This window comes from Coffea eugenioides, chromosome 5, assembly GCF_003713205.1.
Source record: "Coffea eugenioides isolate CCC68of chromosome 5, Ceug_1.0, whole genome shotgun sequence".
In the NCBI taxonomy this organism is placed as follows: Eukaryota; Viridiplantae; Streptophyta; class Magnoliopsida; order Gentianales; family Rubiaceae; genus Coffea; species Coffea eugenioides.
In genome coordinates, this window is record NC_040039.1 from 45,579,452 (window position 1) to 45,598,867 (window position 19,416).

A 19,416-nucleotide genomic window follows, 5' to 3' on the forward strand; every position below is an offset into this window, starting at 1 on the left:
ATCAATTCTATTTTCAAAATTTATTACTGGGTTATTGGATGGTTTGATTCAGATTGAAAATTAGGTTCAGGATGTAATAGTTTTAATTTTTAAATATCAGAGACGAATTTGCTTCATTTTAAAAGTGAGGGACGAAAAGAATATTTTTGCGAAATGTAAGGGATGAAACAGGTCATTTTCCAAAAAAGAAAATATACATAAAATATTAGTTAAGTACCAATAGTAGTTAGTGCTAAACATCTTTACGTCTCATCGAAGCATTTTCCGATGCTAAAAAGCGAAACACTGATTGGTAAACAAACAAATCATAGCCTTCCCCACCCACCGTCCTTCTCAAAATTCTACATTTCAATTCGTGAAATTTGTTCATAGATCTGATTTTCAGTGAACAGATCAATCCAAAGCTGCAGCAGCAGTAGCAGCATAGTTGTCCCCACTCAAAATTTTTCCTTCTGCAGCTGGAGTTTTTAATCAGAAATGGCTGCAGTTTCAGTACATAAATTTGCTGATTGCGTTACTTGCCATGCTTGGAGCCCTGACCAATCCAGTACATGCCTACTGCTCTCTTCTCTGTCCTTTTTTCTAAATTCTGTAAGAAATATTTGTAGAATTTGTCTTATCAAGGTTTGTGGCATTAGCATTTAGTACTAGCCTTTTGGTTTAAGTCTGGACGGTGGAGTCATTTACCTCAATTGGTAATTCTGAGTTTTGGGTTGATTATATCTGAAGGGTTTTGTTTCATGTTTTTTTTTGTGTTAGAAAGATGACTTTTTTATACTGAGCCTTTGTGCAGAGCTGTTGTTGTTCTAAGATTTTGTATACTTTAAAATAGCCTTCCTGCAATCCCCTAAAAGGGCTAGTCTTTTCCTTCAGTTTGTCCGACATGGCCCATAGGAAAGAACAATTTACTGGATGAGGTATCTTTGTGGAACCTGCTTCAGAGGTGCTTGGTTGTCTGTTCGGTGTTCTGCTGTCTGGCTGTTATTTTCTGGTCTTGCCTTTCACCCCTTACACAATTTTACTAAATGAGAGAAAGTTGTCCCAGATCAAAAATAAAAGGAAACAGGCAGTGGAGGAGACTGCAAAATATCCAGGAGCCTATATGGATTGCCATTGCAAAGCTAGTGGCCTAGTGATAGGAGATAACTATCTATAACCACATTTGTGGTTTGCATTTACATTTCTAATGATTAGTATTCTATCATGTTACAGGGCTTTCTTATCTTTCACTTTCGTAATGATTATTCGTTTGAGTTACAGTTTTGGTTCAGAAAAACAGTTCTTGAAAATCTGGAATGTGTTCTGCAATTGTTGGGTATTGGTTTGTTGCTTCAAGTATGTATAGTCTGAAAAGTGTCTAATTTATGCCCAACTTGTTTGTAGTGATTGCGCTTTGTCCAAACAATGATGAGGTGCATATCTATAGAAGATCTGAGGAGGAGAAGTGGGAAAGGATCCATGTCCTTCAGAAGGTAACTTTAATGGTGCTTTTTTGCTCTTCCTGTGTTTGATTGTATGATAAGATTGGCGGGTTTCTGCTTTTTATGTACATCTGTGCTTTTACTTGGCAAACAGGAACCACTTTTTTGTCATCTCTTTCTGAACTTTCATATGCTTCTATGCTGTTTGGATTATGAGTTCAGCTTTTGACTCATGTCGCTGTAAATGGTGTTGGTTTTAGATATGCCTGGTCGATATCCCTCAAAATGCAAGCAGCTTTATGTTGTGTGTCTGAAATATCTTAATTTCCGGTTTTGATAGAAAGGAATGGGTTTAACATTATTATAAGACCTGACTTTGAAACTTCCTTATGGTTTATATTTCAGCATTGTACTCCAGAATATTGTATATCGCTAGAAAAGGTCATTTGTATTTAGTTGGACATTTTTCTTTATTATAAATGTTTTTTTGATTGAATGTTCATATCATTTTCCTCCCAAGATGGTTCTGTTTGAAAGTTTTGCTGAATAAATATATGCTTCTTGCCTTGTCTATCTTCTTACAGCATGATCAGATCGTTTCTGGGATTGATTGGAGTTCAAGGTCAAACAAGATAGTTACTGTATCTCATGATCGGAATTCGTGAGCGCCTTGATCTTGAGCCATTGATTATCTTGTGTTTTACATAGTTTATATCTTGATGTGAATTATGAAAATCTAATATTAGCTTCAGTCTTTTGGTTGTTCCCTAATCCCTCTCCTTCCCTTCCCTTTACCTTTCTCTGAAGTGCACAGTTACTGTATGGTCACTCTTTTTCACTGAAGTTTCCTTGTAGATATGTTTGGAACCAAGAAACAACAGAATGGGTGCCCACTCTTGTTATCCTTAGGTTAAATCGTGCTGCACTTTGTGTGCAGTGGAGTCCAAAAGGTGTGGCCTAATCCTTGCAGCTCCGTTAGAATTGTTAATTTTCATGTGTGAACATTGTCTTCATCATATTACTCTTTTGTCTTGCCTGATTGATGACTTGATGTGATGTTGCCTCTATTAGGAGTGCATGTAATTATTGTTGTCAAATTTTAACTCTGCTGCATCAGTGCCATGTTCATATGTGTCATGTTGTTACATTCAGCAAAAGGATGAGTACCTTAACAGGAACTTGCAGTATTGTCTGATAAGTGACCATCTACTATGATACTCTGGATCATGTGAAATTAATCGAAAAGTAGAGTATTCATTCGTGACTTCTTTCTTTCTGTTTGTCCTATTACTGACAAAATGACCGTCAAATAATCATGTTATGAGAAACTGTAGTAAAATGAAATATGCCAGAATTGATAAATAATTTCTTGGAATCAAAGATCCTTTTCTGAAGGCCAGCCTATTCTATGGGACTGTTCTAAGCAAACAATTACACTTAAACTATGAAATAGAATGACTAATTTTTTATGCCTTCCCTGCAATCGATATTTGGTAATTGAGCAAAATTTTAATATGCATAATTTGCTATAGATGGTAAAGACAAGCATTGGTTCTACCTTTCTCTCTCTGGCATAGACACACAGCACTCAAGCACTAAAAGGAAATGAGTTGTTCCCTGTGCACAAGGAGATATATCAGGACTATCTATCCACCATATTAGAGTTTGGAGAAGATTATATGACCCAGCATTAGAGTGTCAAAAAATGAAAGAATTAAATTGTTTAACCTATAGTAAGTGTTCATGTCTATAGGTGGATATCTGTTGCTGATTAATTATGAACCAAAGCCAGCACAATAAATCCATCTCCTAGATTCTGTAACTTGTTCTTTTGTGGCAGAAGGCCATCCGAAGTACAAAATTTTTTGTTAGAAAACAGCATGGTCCTGTCAAGATAATGTTGGCATTGCCTAACATTGTTGTGGGTGTTGATGGAATCGCAACGTTGTTTAGATTTTATCTTTTTGCATCGTATGAAATACAGTTTTGGATGTACTTTTCACATTTGACAAATTCTATGATCTTTCTTTCTTAATCAAGGAAACAAATGTCTGTAATTTTTATCTCCTTTCCTAGCTAATGAATTACACTGGATTTCTTGTTTTATCGAACTCTGTTGGGTTGACTACTCTGCTGTTAATGTAATCATTGTTGATTTTCTTTGCAATCTTCTTAGTCTATCTAATTTTTCTTTCAGAGAATAAGTTTGCTGTTGGAAGTGGGGCTAAAACTGTTTGTGTGTGCTACTATGAGCAGGAGAATAACTGGTAAACACTATTGTCAAGTTCTGTGTAGCTAGATCAAATACTAGTATTATACCCCTTGGCTTCCAGTGGAAAGCCTTTATCTTTGGTCTTCTTTATTGACATTTATTAATCGTTTTATTGTTTTTTAGAGTGGTCTATGAAGTGTCAAGTAGGCTTTTTTGTTTCTTTCACATCTTTTGCATGATGGTATTGTTTTTTTTTTTCTTTTTTTGTAAATACCTTTCCACCCCTCCCCACAGACTTCCTATCCCCAATTGCCAAGCAAGGATTGGAACCCTGAACTTGGCAGTGGTGAAGACTCTAAAAGCTCTCCCTTGGCCACTAGGTTGACCCCAGTGGTTATGATGATAATCAACAATTACTGTAGTCATGTTTTCTAACCTTGACATATATTTCTGTCAGGTGGGTTAGTAAGCTTATCAGGAAGAAGCATGATTCATCCGTTACTAGTGTTGCCTGGCACCCCAATAATGTGAGTCTGGTGTCATTTTGACCTTAATTCCCTGTGCCAATCAACCAGATGTTAATTGGAGCATCAGAAAACACTTTTTTAGCTTTCAAATATAAATAATAGGAAAATTAATGGAACTGGTGATTATGATGATTGGAGTGGTTACAATGTGCACCTCTTCAGCTGCATCTTTTTTTTTTAATTGGTTTTCAGGAATGACTTAGTTTCTCTTGCATGTTGCTTGTAAACTTTTTGCTTGGTTCTTAAGTTTTGTTTTTTCTGCATGTAATTCGATCAAAGTTTCTGTTGCTTGAGATGTTCATCTTGGAAAGGAGTTTCATGGCTTTATCATGCATATGCCCCTCGTTTAAGTAACAAAGGGATTCAGTAAAAGAAATGATAAGAGAAGCAAAAGATGCATGGTGAAATGTACTGTACAAAAGGATGTGCCAGTTGGTTAAAATGGCATTTGGTAGGATAAGGATATGTTTAAGTCAAGCTGAAAGCTGTAAACACCATGGAGCTATGCTAATCAGCTGAACAGCTCTTTTAGCTTTTTGATTGATTTGTATTTTGGCTTTGCCTTCCCGCAGATCCCTGGTGTAGTATTGCTTCCCGCCTAGCAATCCTGGTAATTGGAACGAAGGGCTTCATGTGTTACACCTTCATGTTTATCTCTGTGCCTTTGAGTGGACCTCCAACTCTAAGAAAGCCTATATCCACTCGAAAGGATTTCTAAGTTTATGAATTGCGTATGTTTGAAATAAATCACTGATGCATCTGAAGTACAACATTATTTTGTACAATAATATGGTTTCTGTTCTTTTGATCTACCACATGAAAAAAAGGATATTTCCTATTTGTAGATTTTATGTTGATATGGGAAGAAATGTTTGAGTGATATCTTTGTTGTAATGCAAACCGCTGCATTTTGGTGTAGATCTCTTGTTCCTTTCTGAGTTAGTGGTAACAATATTTTTCATGTATAGATATTCCTTGCAACCACATCTACTGATGGAAAATGCCGAGTATTTTCTACTTTCATTAAAGGCGTTGACACAAGGTATGTGTTTGAAATTTTAATCTTTTTCCCATTTACTGTCTAAAAAGCTTGGAGAAGATGCATTCACCTCATAAAAAAAGAAATACAATAAATAAAGAAAGAAATCTTATCAGTGTGCAATTGTTTGTTGGCAGGGAAGCGGGTTCAGGTCCTCCTTCAGATTCTAAATTTGGAGAGGTTAATCTTACCTTGCTTCTATTTGCACTTTTTGTTCCTTGCATGCAATGAGTTTTATTATTCATTTCTTACATTATCAAGTCCGAAAATTTTAAGCCATTTGCATAATATCATATCTGTAAGAGACCAGGTGGATTACGTAATCTATTCCTTAAATTAGTGAATAAATACAAAGATAATCAATTCATCGGGGTGGATTTTGCCTTTTATTGTTATCTCATGAACTTTTTCAAGACTAAATCCTACATTTAATGTTATCTCTCCTTCGCAATCGGCGGGCAGCAAATTGTTCAACTTGATCTCTCATTTTGCTGGGCTTTTGGTGTCAAATGGTCCCCAAGTGGCAATACTTTAGCCTATGTAGGTGAGGAACTCTTTTTTTATTTTATTTTTTATTTTTCTCCTTTCTTTTTGCCAAATTGAGGGTTTTGCTTCCGACTTCATACTGGCAGGCTGCAAACTAAGATGCTTTCAATAGTTACATATTCTGTTCACTGCAATCAAAGTCAAGAATGCTGTTAAGCTTTGATTCTGGTTGTAGTGACTTGAATGTCATTGCTATTAGCAAATGATTGAATAGGAAATCAGAAATAGATATTACTTTGTGTTCATGTTAAAGAAAATTGGCATTCGGTACAAACATTTTTCTACATGTCTCACTAATATTCGTTAAGATTTGGACTTATTTCTCAGGTCACAACTCAATGATCTACTTTGTTGATGATGTTGGACCCTCTCCTTTAGCTCAAAGTGTTGCACTCCGTGATTTGCCTCTTCGTGATGTGGGTCAGAAATCATTCTCAATCATTTACTAATATTCTTACACTTTATATATGTTGCATTAATGACTAAGTGAGATTGTATTTTTATCCTGCTAAATTTCAGGTTTTGTATCTTTCTGAAAGAGTGCTGATTGGTGTGGGGTTTGATTGCAATCCAATGGTTTTTGTAGCAGATGAAAGTGGTCTATGGTGGGTTGCCTTGTTACTCTTATGTGTACATTGTAGAAAGTAATTCTTCTTCTTGTTGTTTACCCATATGTTGATTTCTTTGCTGTAGATTTCCGTTCCAGAGCCTTTTATTGTATCTTTATTGGGATCTCCACTTCTAGCTTTGTGTTGTTATCATGTCCAATACATCTGGTATTCACTATTGATTTGTTTGACAAAGCAAGGATTTTTATGCTGTCACAAGTCTGAAGTCTTATCTTTTAAATGATATTGTAGATTTTGTGCTTTATTGTATTCTTCAGTTTTGGCAACAACTGGTATGCAGAGGCTTTGGTTTCCATCAAATGCCTCTGATCCCCTTCTATCTCTCTCTCTGGAGCTTGAACTTCATTACTGTGATTCTTTAGGTATTTCTTAGGGTGATTCTGAAGCTCTTGTAATTTTATATGGTTTGGAGCAACTCAAGTTAAAAGAATTGCCATACCTGTGGGCCAAAGTTTAGTTTGCCGGAAGAGGTGTGAAGGTTGTGTGTCTATTTAATTTAGAAATATAATTTTGGGATAAGACGGGATGGGGTGCTGAGGATTTGACTCAGTATTATAACGACAAATCTGCAAACTACCATTGTGAAAATCATGGTATTCTGTTGCATAAGGAGTATGCCCTTGTTCACTTTGACCAGTTAGCTTTAAAGAAATTTAGATTTTTTTTTTTTAAGAATTGGAATAGAATAACAGTGTAGACATCTCCAGATCAGTTTTCTTGGATGGCCTTTTGTGGTCTAGCTCAAGATTGGGTAAAATTGATACCAACTCGTACCGGGAATTGAGTAAGCCCAGTTCCAGCAATTTTTGCATTCTGCCATTCTCATTTGAAGCTTGCCTCTGAAGTTGAGTTGGTGTATATTTTGTACACATGAACTGGCCAGCTAAAATATGGGTGAAACCAACAATGGAAACTATTTCAGGATTGTAGTAAAGTTCCTTTTGTTACTGGGTAGGGTATTGACTGCTGATGTACTTACAAAGTCAAGAATGCTTTTTGGAAGTTGAAGGTTGTTTATGCGAATGCTAGTGCATTGCTTGTTTATGCGAATGCTAGTGCATTGCTTGTTTATGCGAATGCTAGTGCATTGCTTGTTTATTGGATTTTTTAAAAAATTTAAATGGTCTCATTATCAATGAAGTGATAAAATTATGTTCAGGGGTTTTCTGAGGTTCCTTGGTGAAAGAAAAGCAGCAGCTTCAAGTGCAAAATCTGGTTCACAGGTATCTCTTTTTCATTTGAGGGTATATAGATTGGGGTCCAAAGTGAGAAAATGCTATCGTACCACTTGAAACCTTTTCTGTTCAAAATTCCAAAGGATCTTGCTGCAGGGAGATATCCACTTGTCATTGAGCAAATTCTGTCACAAAATAGCCACCTTGTTCTCATGTTATATGGTTGAATTTTGATTTCCTATTATATTGCTGGATGAGTAGTTTCAGTTTTTATTTTGGGCCAATTTTATGTTTCAATTTTCCCTTTGTTATCTGGTGGAAGTTTTAGCTCACTCAATTCAGATTTAAAAATTTCTCCGTTTTTGGAATGCCTAGCTGCGTCACTAATGGCATTTGACTTCTATATAATTGATCACAAGATAAGTTGGAGCTTTATCTGTTTTCCAGTTTTCTGAAGCATTTGGAAAACTCTACGGCCAATCAAGATATGGAATTAGCAACAATAGTGTTCAACCTTCAAGGCTGCATGGTGGCATTCATGAAAACTGCATCAAGTACTGATTATGCTTGTCATTATGCCATCCCTTTTAATCTTTTTATCTTGGCATTTGTCTTTGACATCTGTTGACAAGTCATTGGCATAAATATTAACCTTCTCTTCTCTATCTTGGTTGCAGTTGTATTGTACCATTAAATAGGAAAGTGGGTTCAAAAGTAACCAGGTTTAGCACCTCAGGTTAGTCCAGATGAGCTTAGGTGTTTCCTATTTCAGCACTTCAGGTCCTAATGATGTGCACTTGAGAGACTCATAAGCCAAATCTTCCATGTTTTTTACACCTCAGGGTTGGATGGAAGAGTAGTCATTTGGGATTTGCAGAACCAAGAAGATTTATTAGACTATTTATGAGTCTTGGATTTTAGTCCAACCACATTGATATGGCGATCAGCAATGAGGGGTCATATTCCTCTATTGGCGGGTTCACATTACAGAGCAATTCGAGTAGTTATTCTAGATTCTAATGCCTTGTTACAAGAAATAGTATCTTATTATATGGTAGCTTCTTCAATGTGTTAATCTCCATGCTGGCTGGAAACAGTGATGTATTGCTGTTGCTCATAGCTTATGTAAGGTAGTGATTTATTCTTCAATCAGAATTTTATGAAGAATATTGCAAAATTTCTAGCTATTTCCACTTTTGATGCGGTTAAGTTTTCTTTTGAAATATACAAGAATGAGATTCCTGCTTTTAAGGTTTGCCACAGAATCCAGTAAATTGTTCTTTAACTGGCTTTTCAGTTGGTTGACTGTAGAGTACTTTTTGTCTCGTTAAACTGAAGCTTGCAGTGAAGCTTTTCCTTCTGTTCGTGCAATGATTGAGAAAGGTTGCAAATTTTCCAAGAATCTTGTTGTGGTTCTGTATGCCGCCAACTAATACTACCATTGAAACAAGAAATTCCCAAATTTGGTTCGGGGATTTAGTAATGTCTATCATGTTGAGTGCATATCCGTCTCTTCCCCAGTTAAGATGAATCAGTCACTGTAACTCATTAATTTACTCTGGATGACTTAAAAGTACATATGATACGCAGAAAATGGGGGCGTGATTGCTTCGCAGGGATTATCAATCTTTCCTAGTGGAACACTTGATTTTTCAGACGACACACCCTCTTTCTCGACCACCCTGGCCTCACTTCCCAGTACTTCTCCTCAACCTCCTCAAATGACGTTAAAACAAGATTCAAACTTGAACCCTTTAGTTCAAATGGTAGAATTGAACATGTATGTTTGGTTTTAACTTTAGCCAAATGCAGAAAGTAAGACTGATAAAGATCCCTGCAAATGAAACTATGGAGAGAGCCTCCGCGTTTGTTGATCGTATCTTCCATGTATCAATACAACTCAGGGCTCGACGGAAGAGTTGTCACTGGGGATTGGCAGGACCAAGAAGATGATTTATCGGATAGCTACGAGTCTCACTTTTTGTCAAACAGCATCAATATGGCGGTCAGGTTCACACTACAGCGCAATTAAAGTACTAATTCCTTTGTACCAGTTATGAGTAATCTCATCATAGATTACCTTCTTCAATATGTTCTCCTCTGTGCCTGGAGAGGTTTCTGAAATTATCCCTATGTGTAAACCAAGTAATTCGCCTTTTTTTTTTTTTTTTTTTTTGCAATTGATCAAAGTTTGGTGTGTTTTGACTCTAGATTCAGGTTTATAATCATCCACCAACACATTTCTAGCAGACTAGAACACATTGCTTTTGTTGAGGAAGTAGACAATCTTATCAATGGACCCAACTTGTTTGGCCAAGTAATTAACCAGGGGTGACTTTGATATCAGTTGTCAATATCTCATTTACTTTTAACTTTACCCAACAGAAAAAAAAAAAAGAATTCCAGGATAAAGAAACAACTCATAGCTTTCGAGAGGTGAGGTTTCTTTCTCATATAGCAGCACTTGAAATTTGAGCTTGAAAATAGATCCCAGAAAAGAACAGATGGCCTCCATTTGCATCGATCCTGTTTTGCGTGATATGGATTTGCTGAAAAACAACCTCAATGAGGGATAGGTGATTGATGGTGTTATCCTTCCTGTTGCCACTTACCAGCATTGTCTTGCCAGTTGAAGTTTGTTTCTCTTTGTAAGCATGATGGAGGTTTCAAAGTGTGGTTCTTTTCTTCTCATGATGGCAGAAACTGTTAAAAAGTCCCTGCAAACCATTCAGGTGTAAACCATGTTAACTATTTGTGTCAGAATTCAATATCTGTTGATGGTATGGATGAAGCAGACTGTTGAAACTTGAAAGAAGCTAAAAATTGCTTGTGTATTTGTACTTTTTGAGTCTTTGATGCTGATTTGAATGCTCTCATGTATCTCCCCATTTTAGCAATTTTAGAAGGAAAGACTACTGAAAGAAACAAGAGAGTGCTTGTGTACTACTTTTTAAGTGCTAAACTTAATACAGCTGTCAATCTCTTTTTTTTTTTCAGCTTTGGTTGGAAAGTTACAAGTGAGGAAGCCATTTGGGAAGATTTCAACTTTGCCATTATTGTATCTCATTGTCTTATTCTTCATCTTTCGGTTTGAGAGTTCAAGGAGACTCTAAATTTATTATCCAAAAAGAAAAAAAAGAAAAAAAAATGAGGAGACTCTAGATATTGTATTGCAAGATTGGCTGATGTATTTTATGGATGATTCTTTTTTGAGGCCCAGTAATTGATGACTTAGTAAGCAAAATAAAATTTTCAATGATCTTCATCATAGGCTAAAATTGTTTGTGATCATTGTAGCTCATTAGCAGATTGGACGAATCAGGTCAAAGTATTTGAGCAAATAAATGACTTTGAATCTAGTATTTGAGTTAATCATTACTCTGTCCCTAACAATTTAATAATTAAGCTTAGCAGTAGACTACGTCAAGATAATTTCTTTTTTAAGGGATGGAGATGGGAGAAGGAAGAACCTGAAAAGGGAGAATAGAATCATAATGGAATTCCCATAGTTGAACAAGGAATGAATTCTTAACTTCTAGATTACACAATTCAAATCAGTTTTTGCATGTTTGCAGAACCTCTTGTACATTTTTTTTGGCGTAAAAACTTGGACGTTTAGACAATAATGTTTCCTCAATGCCCTTCTATCTCAGTGTCATGCAAAGGGAATTAATCTGGTGGAACAATGATGCAAATTTGTCAATTTTCCATGAGTTGCAGAGTCCAAAAGCAAAATCATCCTCCTTTAAAAGAGATTTATTTGGAAAAACACGTTCTCAAGTCAAAAAGCACTAAGGGAGAGCAAATATGCCTAAATGAACTTTAAACTAATTGCTGAATTTATTTCTTGATGTCAATTTGGTTGCTGTAATCAACCTCTATTGTCTGGACTTTGAACTCTAATCTCAAGAAACTCATAATTCCCAATTTTGAGCATTGTTGACATTTTCTCAGTTTTTCTGTTTCACTTGGACAATAGGAGGTCTAATTAACTAAGCAACTTGGATGAACTTCCCTCTACAATTATGTTATAGCTCCTGAACTTGTTTCTGCATTTTTTTAATCTCTTGACTTGAACTCAAGATAAGATTGTTGGAGTAAAAGGTTGACTAAGTCTTGCCCTTGGACAGCAAATCTGACAACTGCAGATTCATTGGTAAGTTTTTGGGTAGTTTCTGAAGTTGGTTTGCCAGTAGTACTAGTCTATATATATTAGTAGCATCTTGTTAATTATGTCAGTGTAGGTGGAGGGTCTCTCTCAGGGTTGCTTGTTGCAATTTAAAATGGACGGACCCTTAAAAGACTCTTGATTCTTGAGTAGTCCCAACATTGATTGATAAACTAGTTTCTTGGATATTTCCCATACTTTCTTAGCCAACTAGTTTCTTGGAAAAAGGCAGGTCATGACTCTAAATAAATGGTAGGTCTTGTGGCTTGGATAAACTTAATCGATCTATGCATCATTTCGTGGCTCTTTGAGCTGAAAATAACGTTGGGGCAGGGGGAGCTGAACGTTGACATGGATGTCGGAACTTATCTCTGCATCATTTCGTGGATCTTGAGCTGAAAATAACGTTGGGGCATGGGGAGCTGAATGTTGACTTGTTGGATGTCAGTCAGGGACCTTGGAGAGCAAAAATGACATCCAAATAAGAGAAGGTTGAATTTATGAATCGTGTCCTAACCCTAGTACTACTACTATTAGTCTATAAATTGCTACAAATTCTTTACACTACATAAGCTTTGCAGATTCGGTATTGCCAATTGCAGAATACTCCGGCATTGTCTATACTGTCATGTCTTTCTTTTCTTTCCCCTTCTGTTTTGGTTGATAAATATCTCACTCAGCTTTACATTTTTCCAAAACAATACAAATTAAGGAAAAAAAAAATTAGAACCAGCCCTTCTGCTTATTATACAAAATAGCATCTGCAGCAGCACTGGTGTTCTGAGAGTGATGGAGTTGGCCACTGCTTGTATAGAATCCGTCGTCCATGAGCTTCAGTTGCTGGAGAAAAACCTCAGATACGATTTGGCTTATATGGTCGGTGAAAACAAGCGCTCAGCTTTTACGATCCTCAAGCTGAACTTAGCATGTCTCAGAACATTTCTTTGGGGTGCAAGAAAGTGGAGCATCAACATTGTGGACCTGGATCTGGAACTTAATGGGGAGAGTCTTCAATCTTTCTGGTCTACCATTGGATGTACCCTCAAGACATACCAGGATGATATTCACTCTCTTTGCCTTCGACCACAAAGTGAATACGTAGTCACAGATCAGGACATGGACATTATCTCTTTTATGGATCGATCAGGACGAGGTGAACATATATCAGCTTGGGAACCTGTGGTGTTGGGTTTTGGAGCAAAGATCACGTCTTTTAAGCCTAGAATCCTACAGACATACAGGGCTTTGTTGAACTGCTGCTCATCTCAGTCCCGATGTTCTTGCTTGAGAGACGAGGAACTTGTGGAATTCATGAAGTACCTTCGACAGGATCTTGCGGGTCTTCGTCGTTCTTTATTGTTCAAGGCGAACCCTACCGAGCCCGAATTCCGTTTGCATGCACAAATCGAGGCCCTCCAAGGTGAGCTAATATTCTTGATAAATCTCATTGGCTTTGCCAAATTGGGAAGCGTTGAACTTGGTCTATTGGATGCTCTATCGAATCTCCTTGAATATGGGGCTCTCCATGCAGCATTGATCTCTTACGAGTGTTCATTTTACAATGAAGATAGTAAGGGAATACGAGTCACTGAATATTTCTGCTCCAAAATTGGTAGACTCCTCCGGGTCATCAAACCTGTTATAGTTAACTCTAGACTCCTTGAGATGTATATCAAAGTCCTTAGTGCTTCAAGAACATCAGCACGGTTACGTTCCATGGAGATGGGTAAGCATACAATGGGCGACTTCAATGATTCCCTCATAAATCGCCTCTGGGAGCCGCTGTGGAGCAGTACAAGCTTGATGGGTCCTGTGAAACGTCAAATGCAAATACTGTACGAGGGACTCAGATTCTTGAGAAGCATTCTAAGGGAGCTGCCGGAGAATGTCCTGGATGAGCTCAATCCAAACATCGGAGATGTGATGAGTTGTGCAGGAATTATAATCTGCGCCCTTTTTGCCAGCGAAGTGGAACAAATTCCTTATCCTCTTGATGGCTACATTATGTTGGGTGATACCAACAAAAAAATCAAGCGTATTAGGGACGAGACTGGCAGATGGAGCATGACAACGAGTCTTCCTTCTGATAATTGCTTGGCAGGGCAAGAAGTTTGCAACTCTTTCAGTAGTCCTATGTCATCAACAGGTAATCTACATCTCCATCTGTCTATATATAATTTATAATGTCTCTCTCTCTCTCTCAACTATATTAAGTGGCGACAATCTCTAGAATAATTTCTGCGATAAACAAAAATGTTTAGGAAAATATAGGACAATAAATATAGATCGAGTTACAAAGGGCTTCTCATGACCTTTCAAGTTTAATTGAAATCCTTATTAAAAAAAAAACTAATTTCGACTTTTAACTGGTGAAAGTTACCTAAAAAAAATCTATGTAGCAAGAATAAGTAACTTCTCGACAATAAGTATAATGAGTCCAGATATGGTAGAATGATTTTACAATAAGTCTTTACTTTACACTGATATAAATGTTGTTTGCGGCCTCCACGTTCGACCTATAAGTACGTCTATCTTTCCTTTTACACTTGTTTGTGTAAGAGTTTATTTGGATGATTTATTTGAGATGATTACTGTAGCACTTTTTGTGATATGATGCATGTGAGATAAAAAGATGATTAAGAAAATAAAAAGGTGATTGAAATTTGTGAAGTAAATTATTTTGTTTCAAATTATCTCAATCCAAACACACTTGTTTTGCATGTTACAAATGTAATGATATATTATGCATATAGAATGGATTTGATAAGACATTATACTATCAATAGAGTCAAATATAATTATCCTCATAGTTTTGAAAAATTTTGTTTTAAAAAAAAACTTAGATTTTATGACTTTTAAATAAAAATTAATCTCATAAACACTGACAATTCATACATTACTGTCATTTAATGTATGATAACTAATTTGAAATTGAAATTGAAATCTAAATTTTATACATGTGTCATATCTATAACCGTGATATTATATACTATTTTAAATCTTTAATCTATGTGTTTCAAAAATAATTGTTTAAAGCAAGTAAAAGAATGCAGATACACTAACATGATTTTTTTCACATACTTGCGAATTTTGTTGATCAAGCAATGAACTTGTACATTCGTTTTACAAAGAAACCTGTATACATTTAAACAGCTCTACTAATTACAAATACTAAGTACCGAAAATAGACAAAGGTAACCCTAGTTTTAGGATCAATTCCCGTGCTTCCCAGGTTTAACCAAGGAAAAGAAATACACAAACATGATGTTGATAACAAAATTTGACGGAAAGAAATGTTTTGGGATGGTACAATCTCGAGTAAAGTAAGTGAAGTCTTACTAATACACTAGAAATGGATATAAAACAAATAGATTGCATTAGAAATTTTATCATTGGTTTTGTTGTTATATCATGGTTTTAAAGTTGTAACTCGTTATAATTCTCGACTTACAGGTATGCGCCTGCTTCCTCCTAGTCCTAGGATACCAGAAGTTCATGAAGTTGTGATTGGTTTTGATGATGAGGCACAAACAATAATTGGTCGACTTATTACCAGTGAATCAAGCCAGTTGGAAATTGTTCCAATTGTGGGAATGCCTGGATTGGGTAAGACGACTTTAGCCAAAAAAGTATATGGTGATGCTGAAATTGAGGGCCACTTTCACCTTCGTCTTTGGTGTACTGTTTCGCACGAATACAACCAAAAAAGATTGCTACTTGAGCTTTTGTGTTGTAACAGTGAATACACTCAAGAACAGCTCCGAGAGAAGGATGAGCATGACTTGCTTACAATGCTCTATCAAATGTTGAAGGGAAAAAAGTATCTCCTTGTACTTGATGATGTTTGGGACAGCGGGCTATGGAATGACTTGAATCTTGCCTTCCAGGATGCTCCAAAGGGAAGTAAAATTCTCATCACAAGTCGATTTTCTAACATTACTGCACGTGTTAACCTGGGTGAACCTCACTATCTTCGCTTGCTCACTGAGGAACAAAGTTGGCAGTTATTGCAGAAGAAGGTGTTTGGAGAAGAAGAATGTCCTCAATCAGTACACGGAGCTGGTATAGAAATAGCAAGATTCTGCGGGGGATTACCTCTAACAGTTGTTATCATAGCTGGATTTCTAGCAACTTTAGAACGTGACAGTTGGATTTGGGAAGAATTTGCAAGAAGAATAACTTTGACCATGGTGTGTGGCACAGACCCATGCAAGGCGTCACTGGAGCTCAGTTATGAAAATTTGCCTCCTCGTTTGAAGGCTTGTTTTCTTTACTTTGCAGCATTTCGAGAAGCAGAGAAAATAGGCACTAAGAATTTGGTGTGCCTATGGATTGCAGAAGGGCTTGTGGAAAGAATCCAAGGCAGGAGAATGGAGGACGTTGCAGGGGAGTACCTGATGAGCCTTATCGGCCGAAACTTAGTCACGGTAAGCGAATGTAGATCCATTGGTGGAGTGAAATCTTGTTGTCTTCATGATTTATTACTTGAGTTTTGTAAGGCCAGAGCGAAAGAAGAGAATTTTCTTCATGCATTTCGAGGATACGGCGAGCTCTCAACTTTTAATGAGCCTGCGGACATAACTCGGGTGTCCATTTGCACCACTGGAGAAGATTTTTCAAATTCCAGGCTGTTTTGTCCACGTTCAAGGAGTCTCCTATTCTTTTATCAGACTGCAGCAGAGGATTTTCCATTGGTTGATAGCTCCTTCCTTTTTTGCATTTATAAACATCTTATAGTATTGAATTTGGAGCATATTGCCCTGATGCAAAAGGAGTTTCCAAGTGGAGTTGAATCACTTCTTGAATTGAGGTACTTGGCCCTCAGATCTAACAGCATGGAGTTCATTCCACAATCTATAGCCAACCTCTCAAATTTGGAAACTTTTCGTCTCAAATCTCATGAAACCGTTTCATTGCCAGATACTATCTGGAACATGAAAAAGTTGAGGGTTCTGTGCGTATGGATTTTTGCTTGTCCCTTGTTGAATGACGACGTCCTTAAAAGCTCCTCCACTTTACCTAATTTAGACTTTCTTTCCACTCTGATTCTTCCTTTAAGTCAAGCAGGAGAAAACATTATTAGGAAGATTCCGCACGTCCGCCGACTGAAAATTTTGGTCTCAGATAATGAAGGAGCATGGGAAGCTACTGGCAGCTGCAACTTGAGTCAACTGGAAAGTCTAGAATCACTCACAGTGATGGGTGGTTTCATGCTTCCAGGGGATCATAATATCGAGTATTTTTTTCCCTCAGCTCTCAAAAAATTGTCCCTTAGTGAATTGGGACTGCCCTGGAGTAAAATTTCATTGATTGAACAACTTCCCAATCTTGAGGTCCTCAAACTACTCGTTTGTTCATTCCGGGGAGATACATGGGAGCTGGCCGAAGGAGGATTCCCAAAACTTAAGGTCTTAACATTGTCTCAAGTAGACGTTGTGATGTGGACAGAAGCAGACCCTGACAGTGATGATCATTTTCCATGTCTTGAGCGGTTAAACCTGGAAGGAAATTTAAGATTGGAAAAGGTCCCTTCTTGCTTAGGGAGTTTATCCACCCTTAAAATGGTCAAGGTGCGCTTTTGGGGGGAGGAGAGCAACTACGACAACGCTGTTGACAACTACTCAGTTGTCAATTTAGTTCGGGGAATTGAAAAAGAGCAGATTAACAACGGAATTGAGAATCTGAAGATCCTCATCCGTTATGTCCTGCCAAGATATTGAAGGTCATCAGCTGGAGGGATATACATGACTTAAGAGGTAACTTTTCTCCATCTTCTTAATAAGCTTGCAGAAACATTAATCCTGCATTTTCCGTGTGATTTTAATCCATCTCTTGCTTTCTAGACTCGTACTTTTTTCAGTTGCCGGAAATGCATGCATGAGTACATTGAAATTTGTGAATAAACAACTACTTTTTTTCCAAGCTGAGGTTGCTACTGGTTTTGGTGGTTTGAGATGATAATTGCTCATCTTTTTGAATGGTGTTGCATTGCTATTCTGATAGGGTTTTCTTGCGCGTAAATGTGGCCTGCATTTCTTTTGTTGCTTAGAGTGGATGATGGAGGTAAAAGCCGGAAGGGTGGTGACTCTTTCCTTTTCAAGAAGGTCGGAACAATCAAGGGAGCTCTCTACTCAGTCCACCTTGGAGTCAAGTCACCCGTTCTGCCCTCTGCAAAAACAGCATACAAATGTTTAAAAATGTTCCTATGAGTAAATATTTTTGGCTGTTGGCATGGAAGAAGTGTTAGTGTATTGAAGAAGCAAAATTTTCCATCTGTATTTTGTGTTGCTCAATTTAGTGATTGTTGTGTGCCTTTTCTTCTGTCAATCTATAGTCAATTTGCCCTATTGATGTATATATAGGGTAAATCACCTTTGATCTCCTGTGATTTGATACTATATCACACATGATTCCTGTATGCTTTAAAAATTTATACACAACTCTCTCATAATTTGAATTATTATAGCAGTGTCACTGTTAATTTTTTGATCTGCTGTCAATATTAAAAAAATCAAAATCAAACTAATAAATTGATTAAATCACCTTTTTACTGCTTTTTTTTTTTCTTTTCTTTATCTTTATCTTTTTCCTTTGGGAAAAGAAAGGATGATTTAAAGACTTTGACCTACTAAATCTTAAAAGATCTTATAATCTTTTTCAAATATTAAACAGGAAAGGAAATAAGAAATATAAAATACAAATAAAGATTTGTAATAAGAAATATAGAAGAAGGGATTGTTGAAAGAAACAAAGAGTTGCTTGCGTACCACTTTTAAGTGCTAAACTTGATGCAGCTTACTGAGTCTATAGAAGTCTAACATTATTGTTAGTGATTACAGCTCATTAGCAGATTGGGGTTTCCAGACTAATCCAGTATTTGAGTTAATTGATACCCCACAATTTCTAATTAATCTTATGTCAAGATAATTTCTTTTTTTCTTTTTTTAAGGGGATGGAGATGGGAGAAGCAAGAATCCGAAGAAGGAGAATAGACTGAGAGTAGAATTCCCATATCAGAACGAGGAATAGATTCTTAATTTCTAGATTACAGAATTCAAATCAGTTTTGCATGTTTGCAGAACCTCTTGTACATTTTGCATAAAAACTTGGACATTTTGCTATTTAATGTTGGGAATTAGTATCCAATTTCCCATCCTTTAATTTGCTCAAATTTCGGATATTCTCAACTTTCCCAAAACAAAGACACACACGCACCAAAAAAAAAAAAAAAAAAAAAGCAAATGAACAAAATTGGAGAGCAACTAAAGTTTATTCGAATGCAAAGAACATGTGCCCAAACAACTGAACAAGAACCGGGGAAGAAACATTTAAATTATATTGTCTAACTTACTTTATTTATGTCCAAGCTCCCAATAATCATAATAAAAAATATCTCTTCTTTTCGTTGCTTTGGTAGCTTAATTTTTTTTTTTTTTTTTTAGCTTTTATCTCTATAACTCTGAAAATAGACCAAATTGCAAAACTGATTTATATTTTCATGAGTGAAAGTCTTTCCTGATGAAAAGAAAATATTTTGCTCCCTTGACAATATTGGCTGAATCTCTGGATTCTCTGCATTTTCCCTACTTTCTAAACCGCGTGATCATACTTTGGCCCAAAAAAGCTAAAAAGGAAGACAAGAAAGAAGCATCAGCATTGACGTTCAAGTCAATCCTGGTTTGGATTGCATTTTTCTGAT

The 19,416-nt window shown here is 36.6% G+C and overlaps 2 protein-coding genes across 2 annotated transcripts; both read left to right on the plus strand.

The window, feature by feature from the left end:
* Positions 1-247: 247 nt before the first annotated feature.
* LOC113769885 (actin-related protein 2/3 complex subunit 1A-like) lies at positions 248-8,796 on the plus strand. Its single transcript, XM_027314200.1, has 15 exons — positions 248-547; positions 1,384-1,472; positions 2,006-2,082; positions 2,277-2,371; positions 3,619-3,688; positions 4,091-4,160; positions 5,129-5,202; positions 5,337-5,379; positions 5,662-5,743; positions 6,073-6,161; positions 6,265-6,350; positions 7,534-7,597; positions 7,997-8,103; positions 8,227-8,285; positions 8,392-8,796. Exons 1-15 carry the CDS (start codon positions 478-480, stop codon positions 8,454-8,456), a joined length of 1,140 nt encoding a protein of 379 aa, XP_027170001.1. The 5' UTR covers positions 248-477; the 3' UTR covers positions 8,457-8,796.
* A 3,710-nt stretch (positions 8,797-12,506) lies between these two features.
* On the plus strand, positions 12,507-17,437 carry LOC113771843 (putative late blight resistance protein homolog R1B-14). The gene is made up of 2 exons (XM_027316397.1): positions 12,507-13,863; positions 15,171-17,437. Exons 1-2 carry the CDS (start codon positions 12,507-12,509, stop codon positions 17,435-17,437), a joined length of 3,624 nt encoding a protein of 1,207 aa, XP_027172198.1.
* The last annotated feature ends 1,979 nt before the right edge of the window (positions 17,438-19,416 follow it).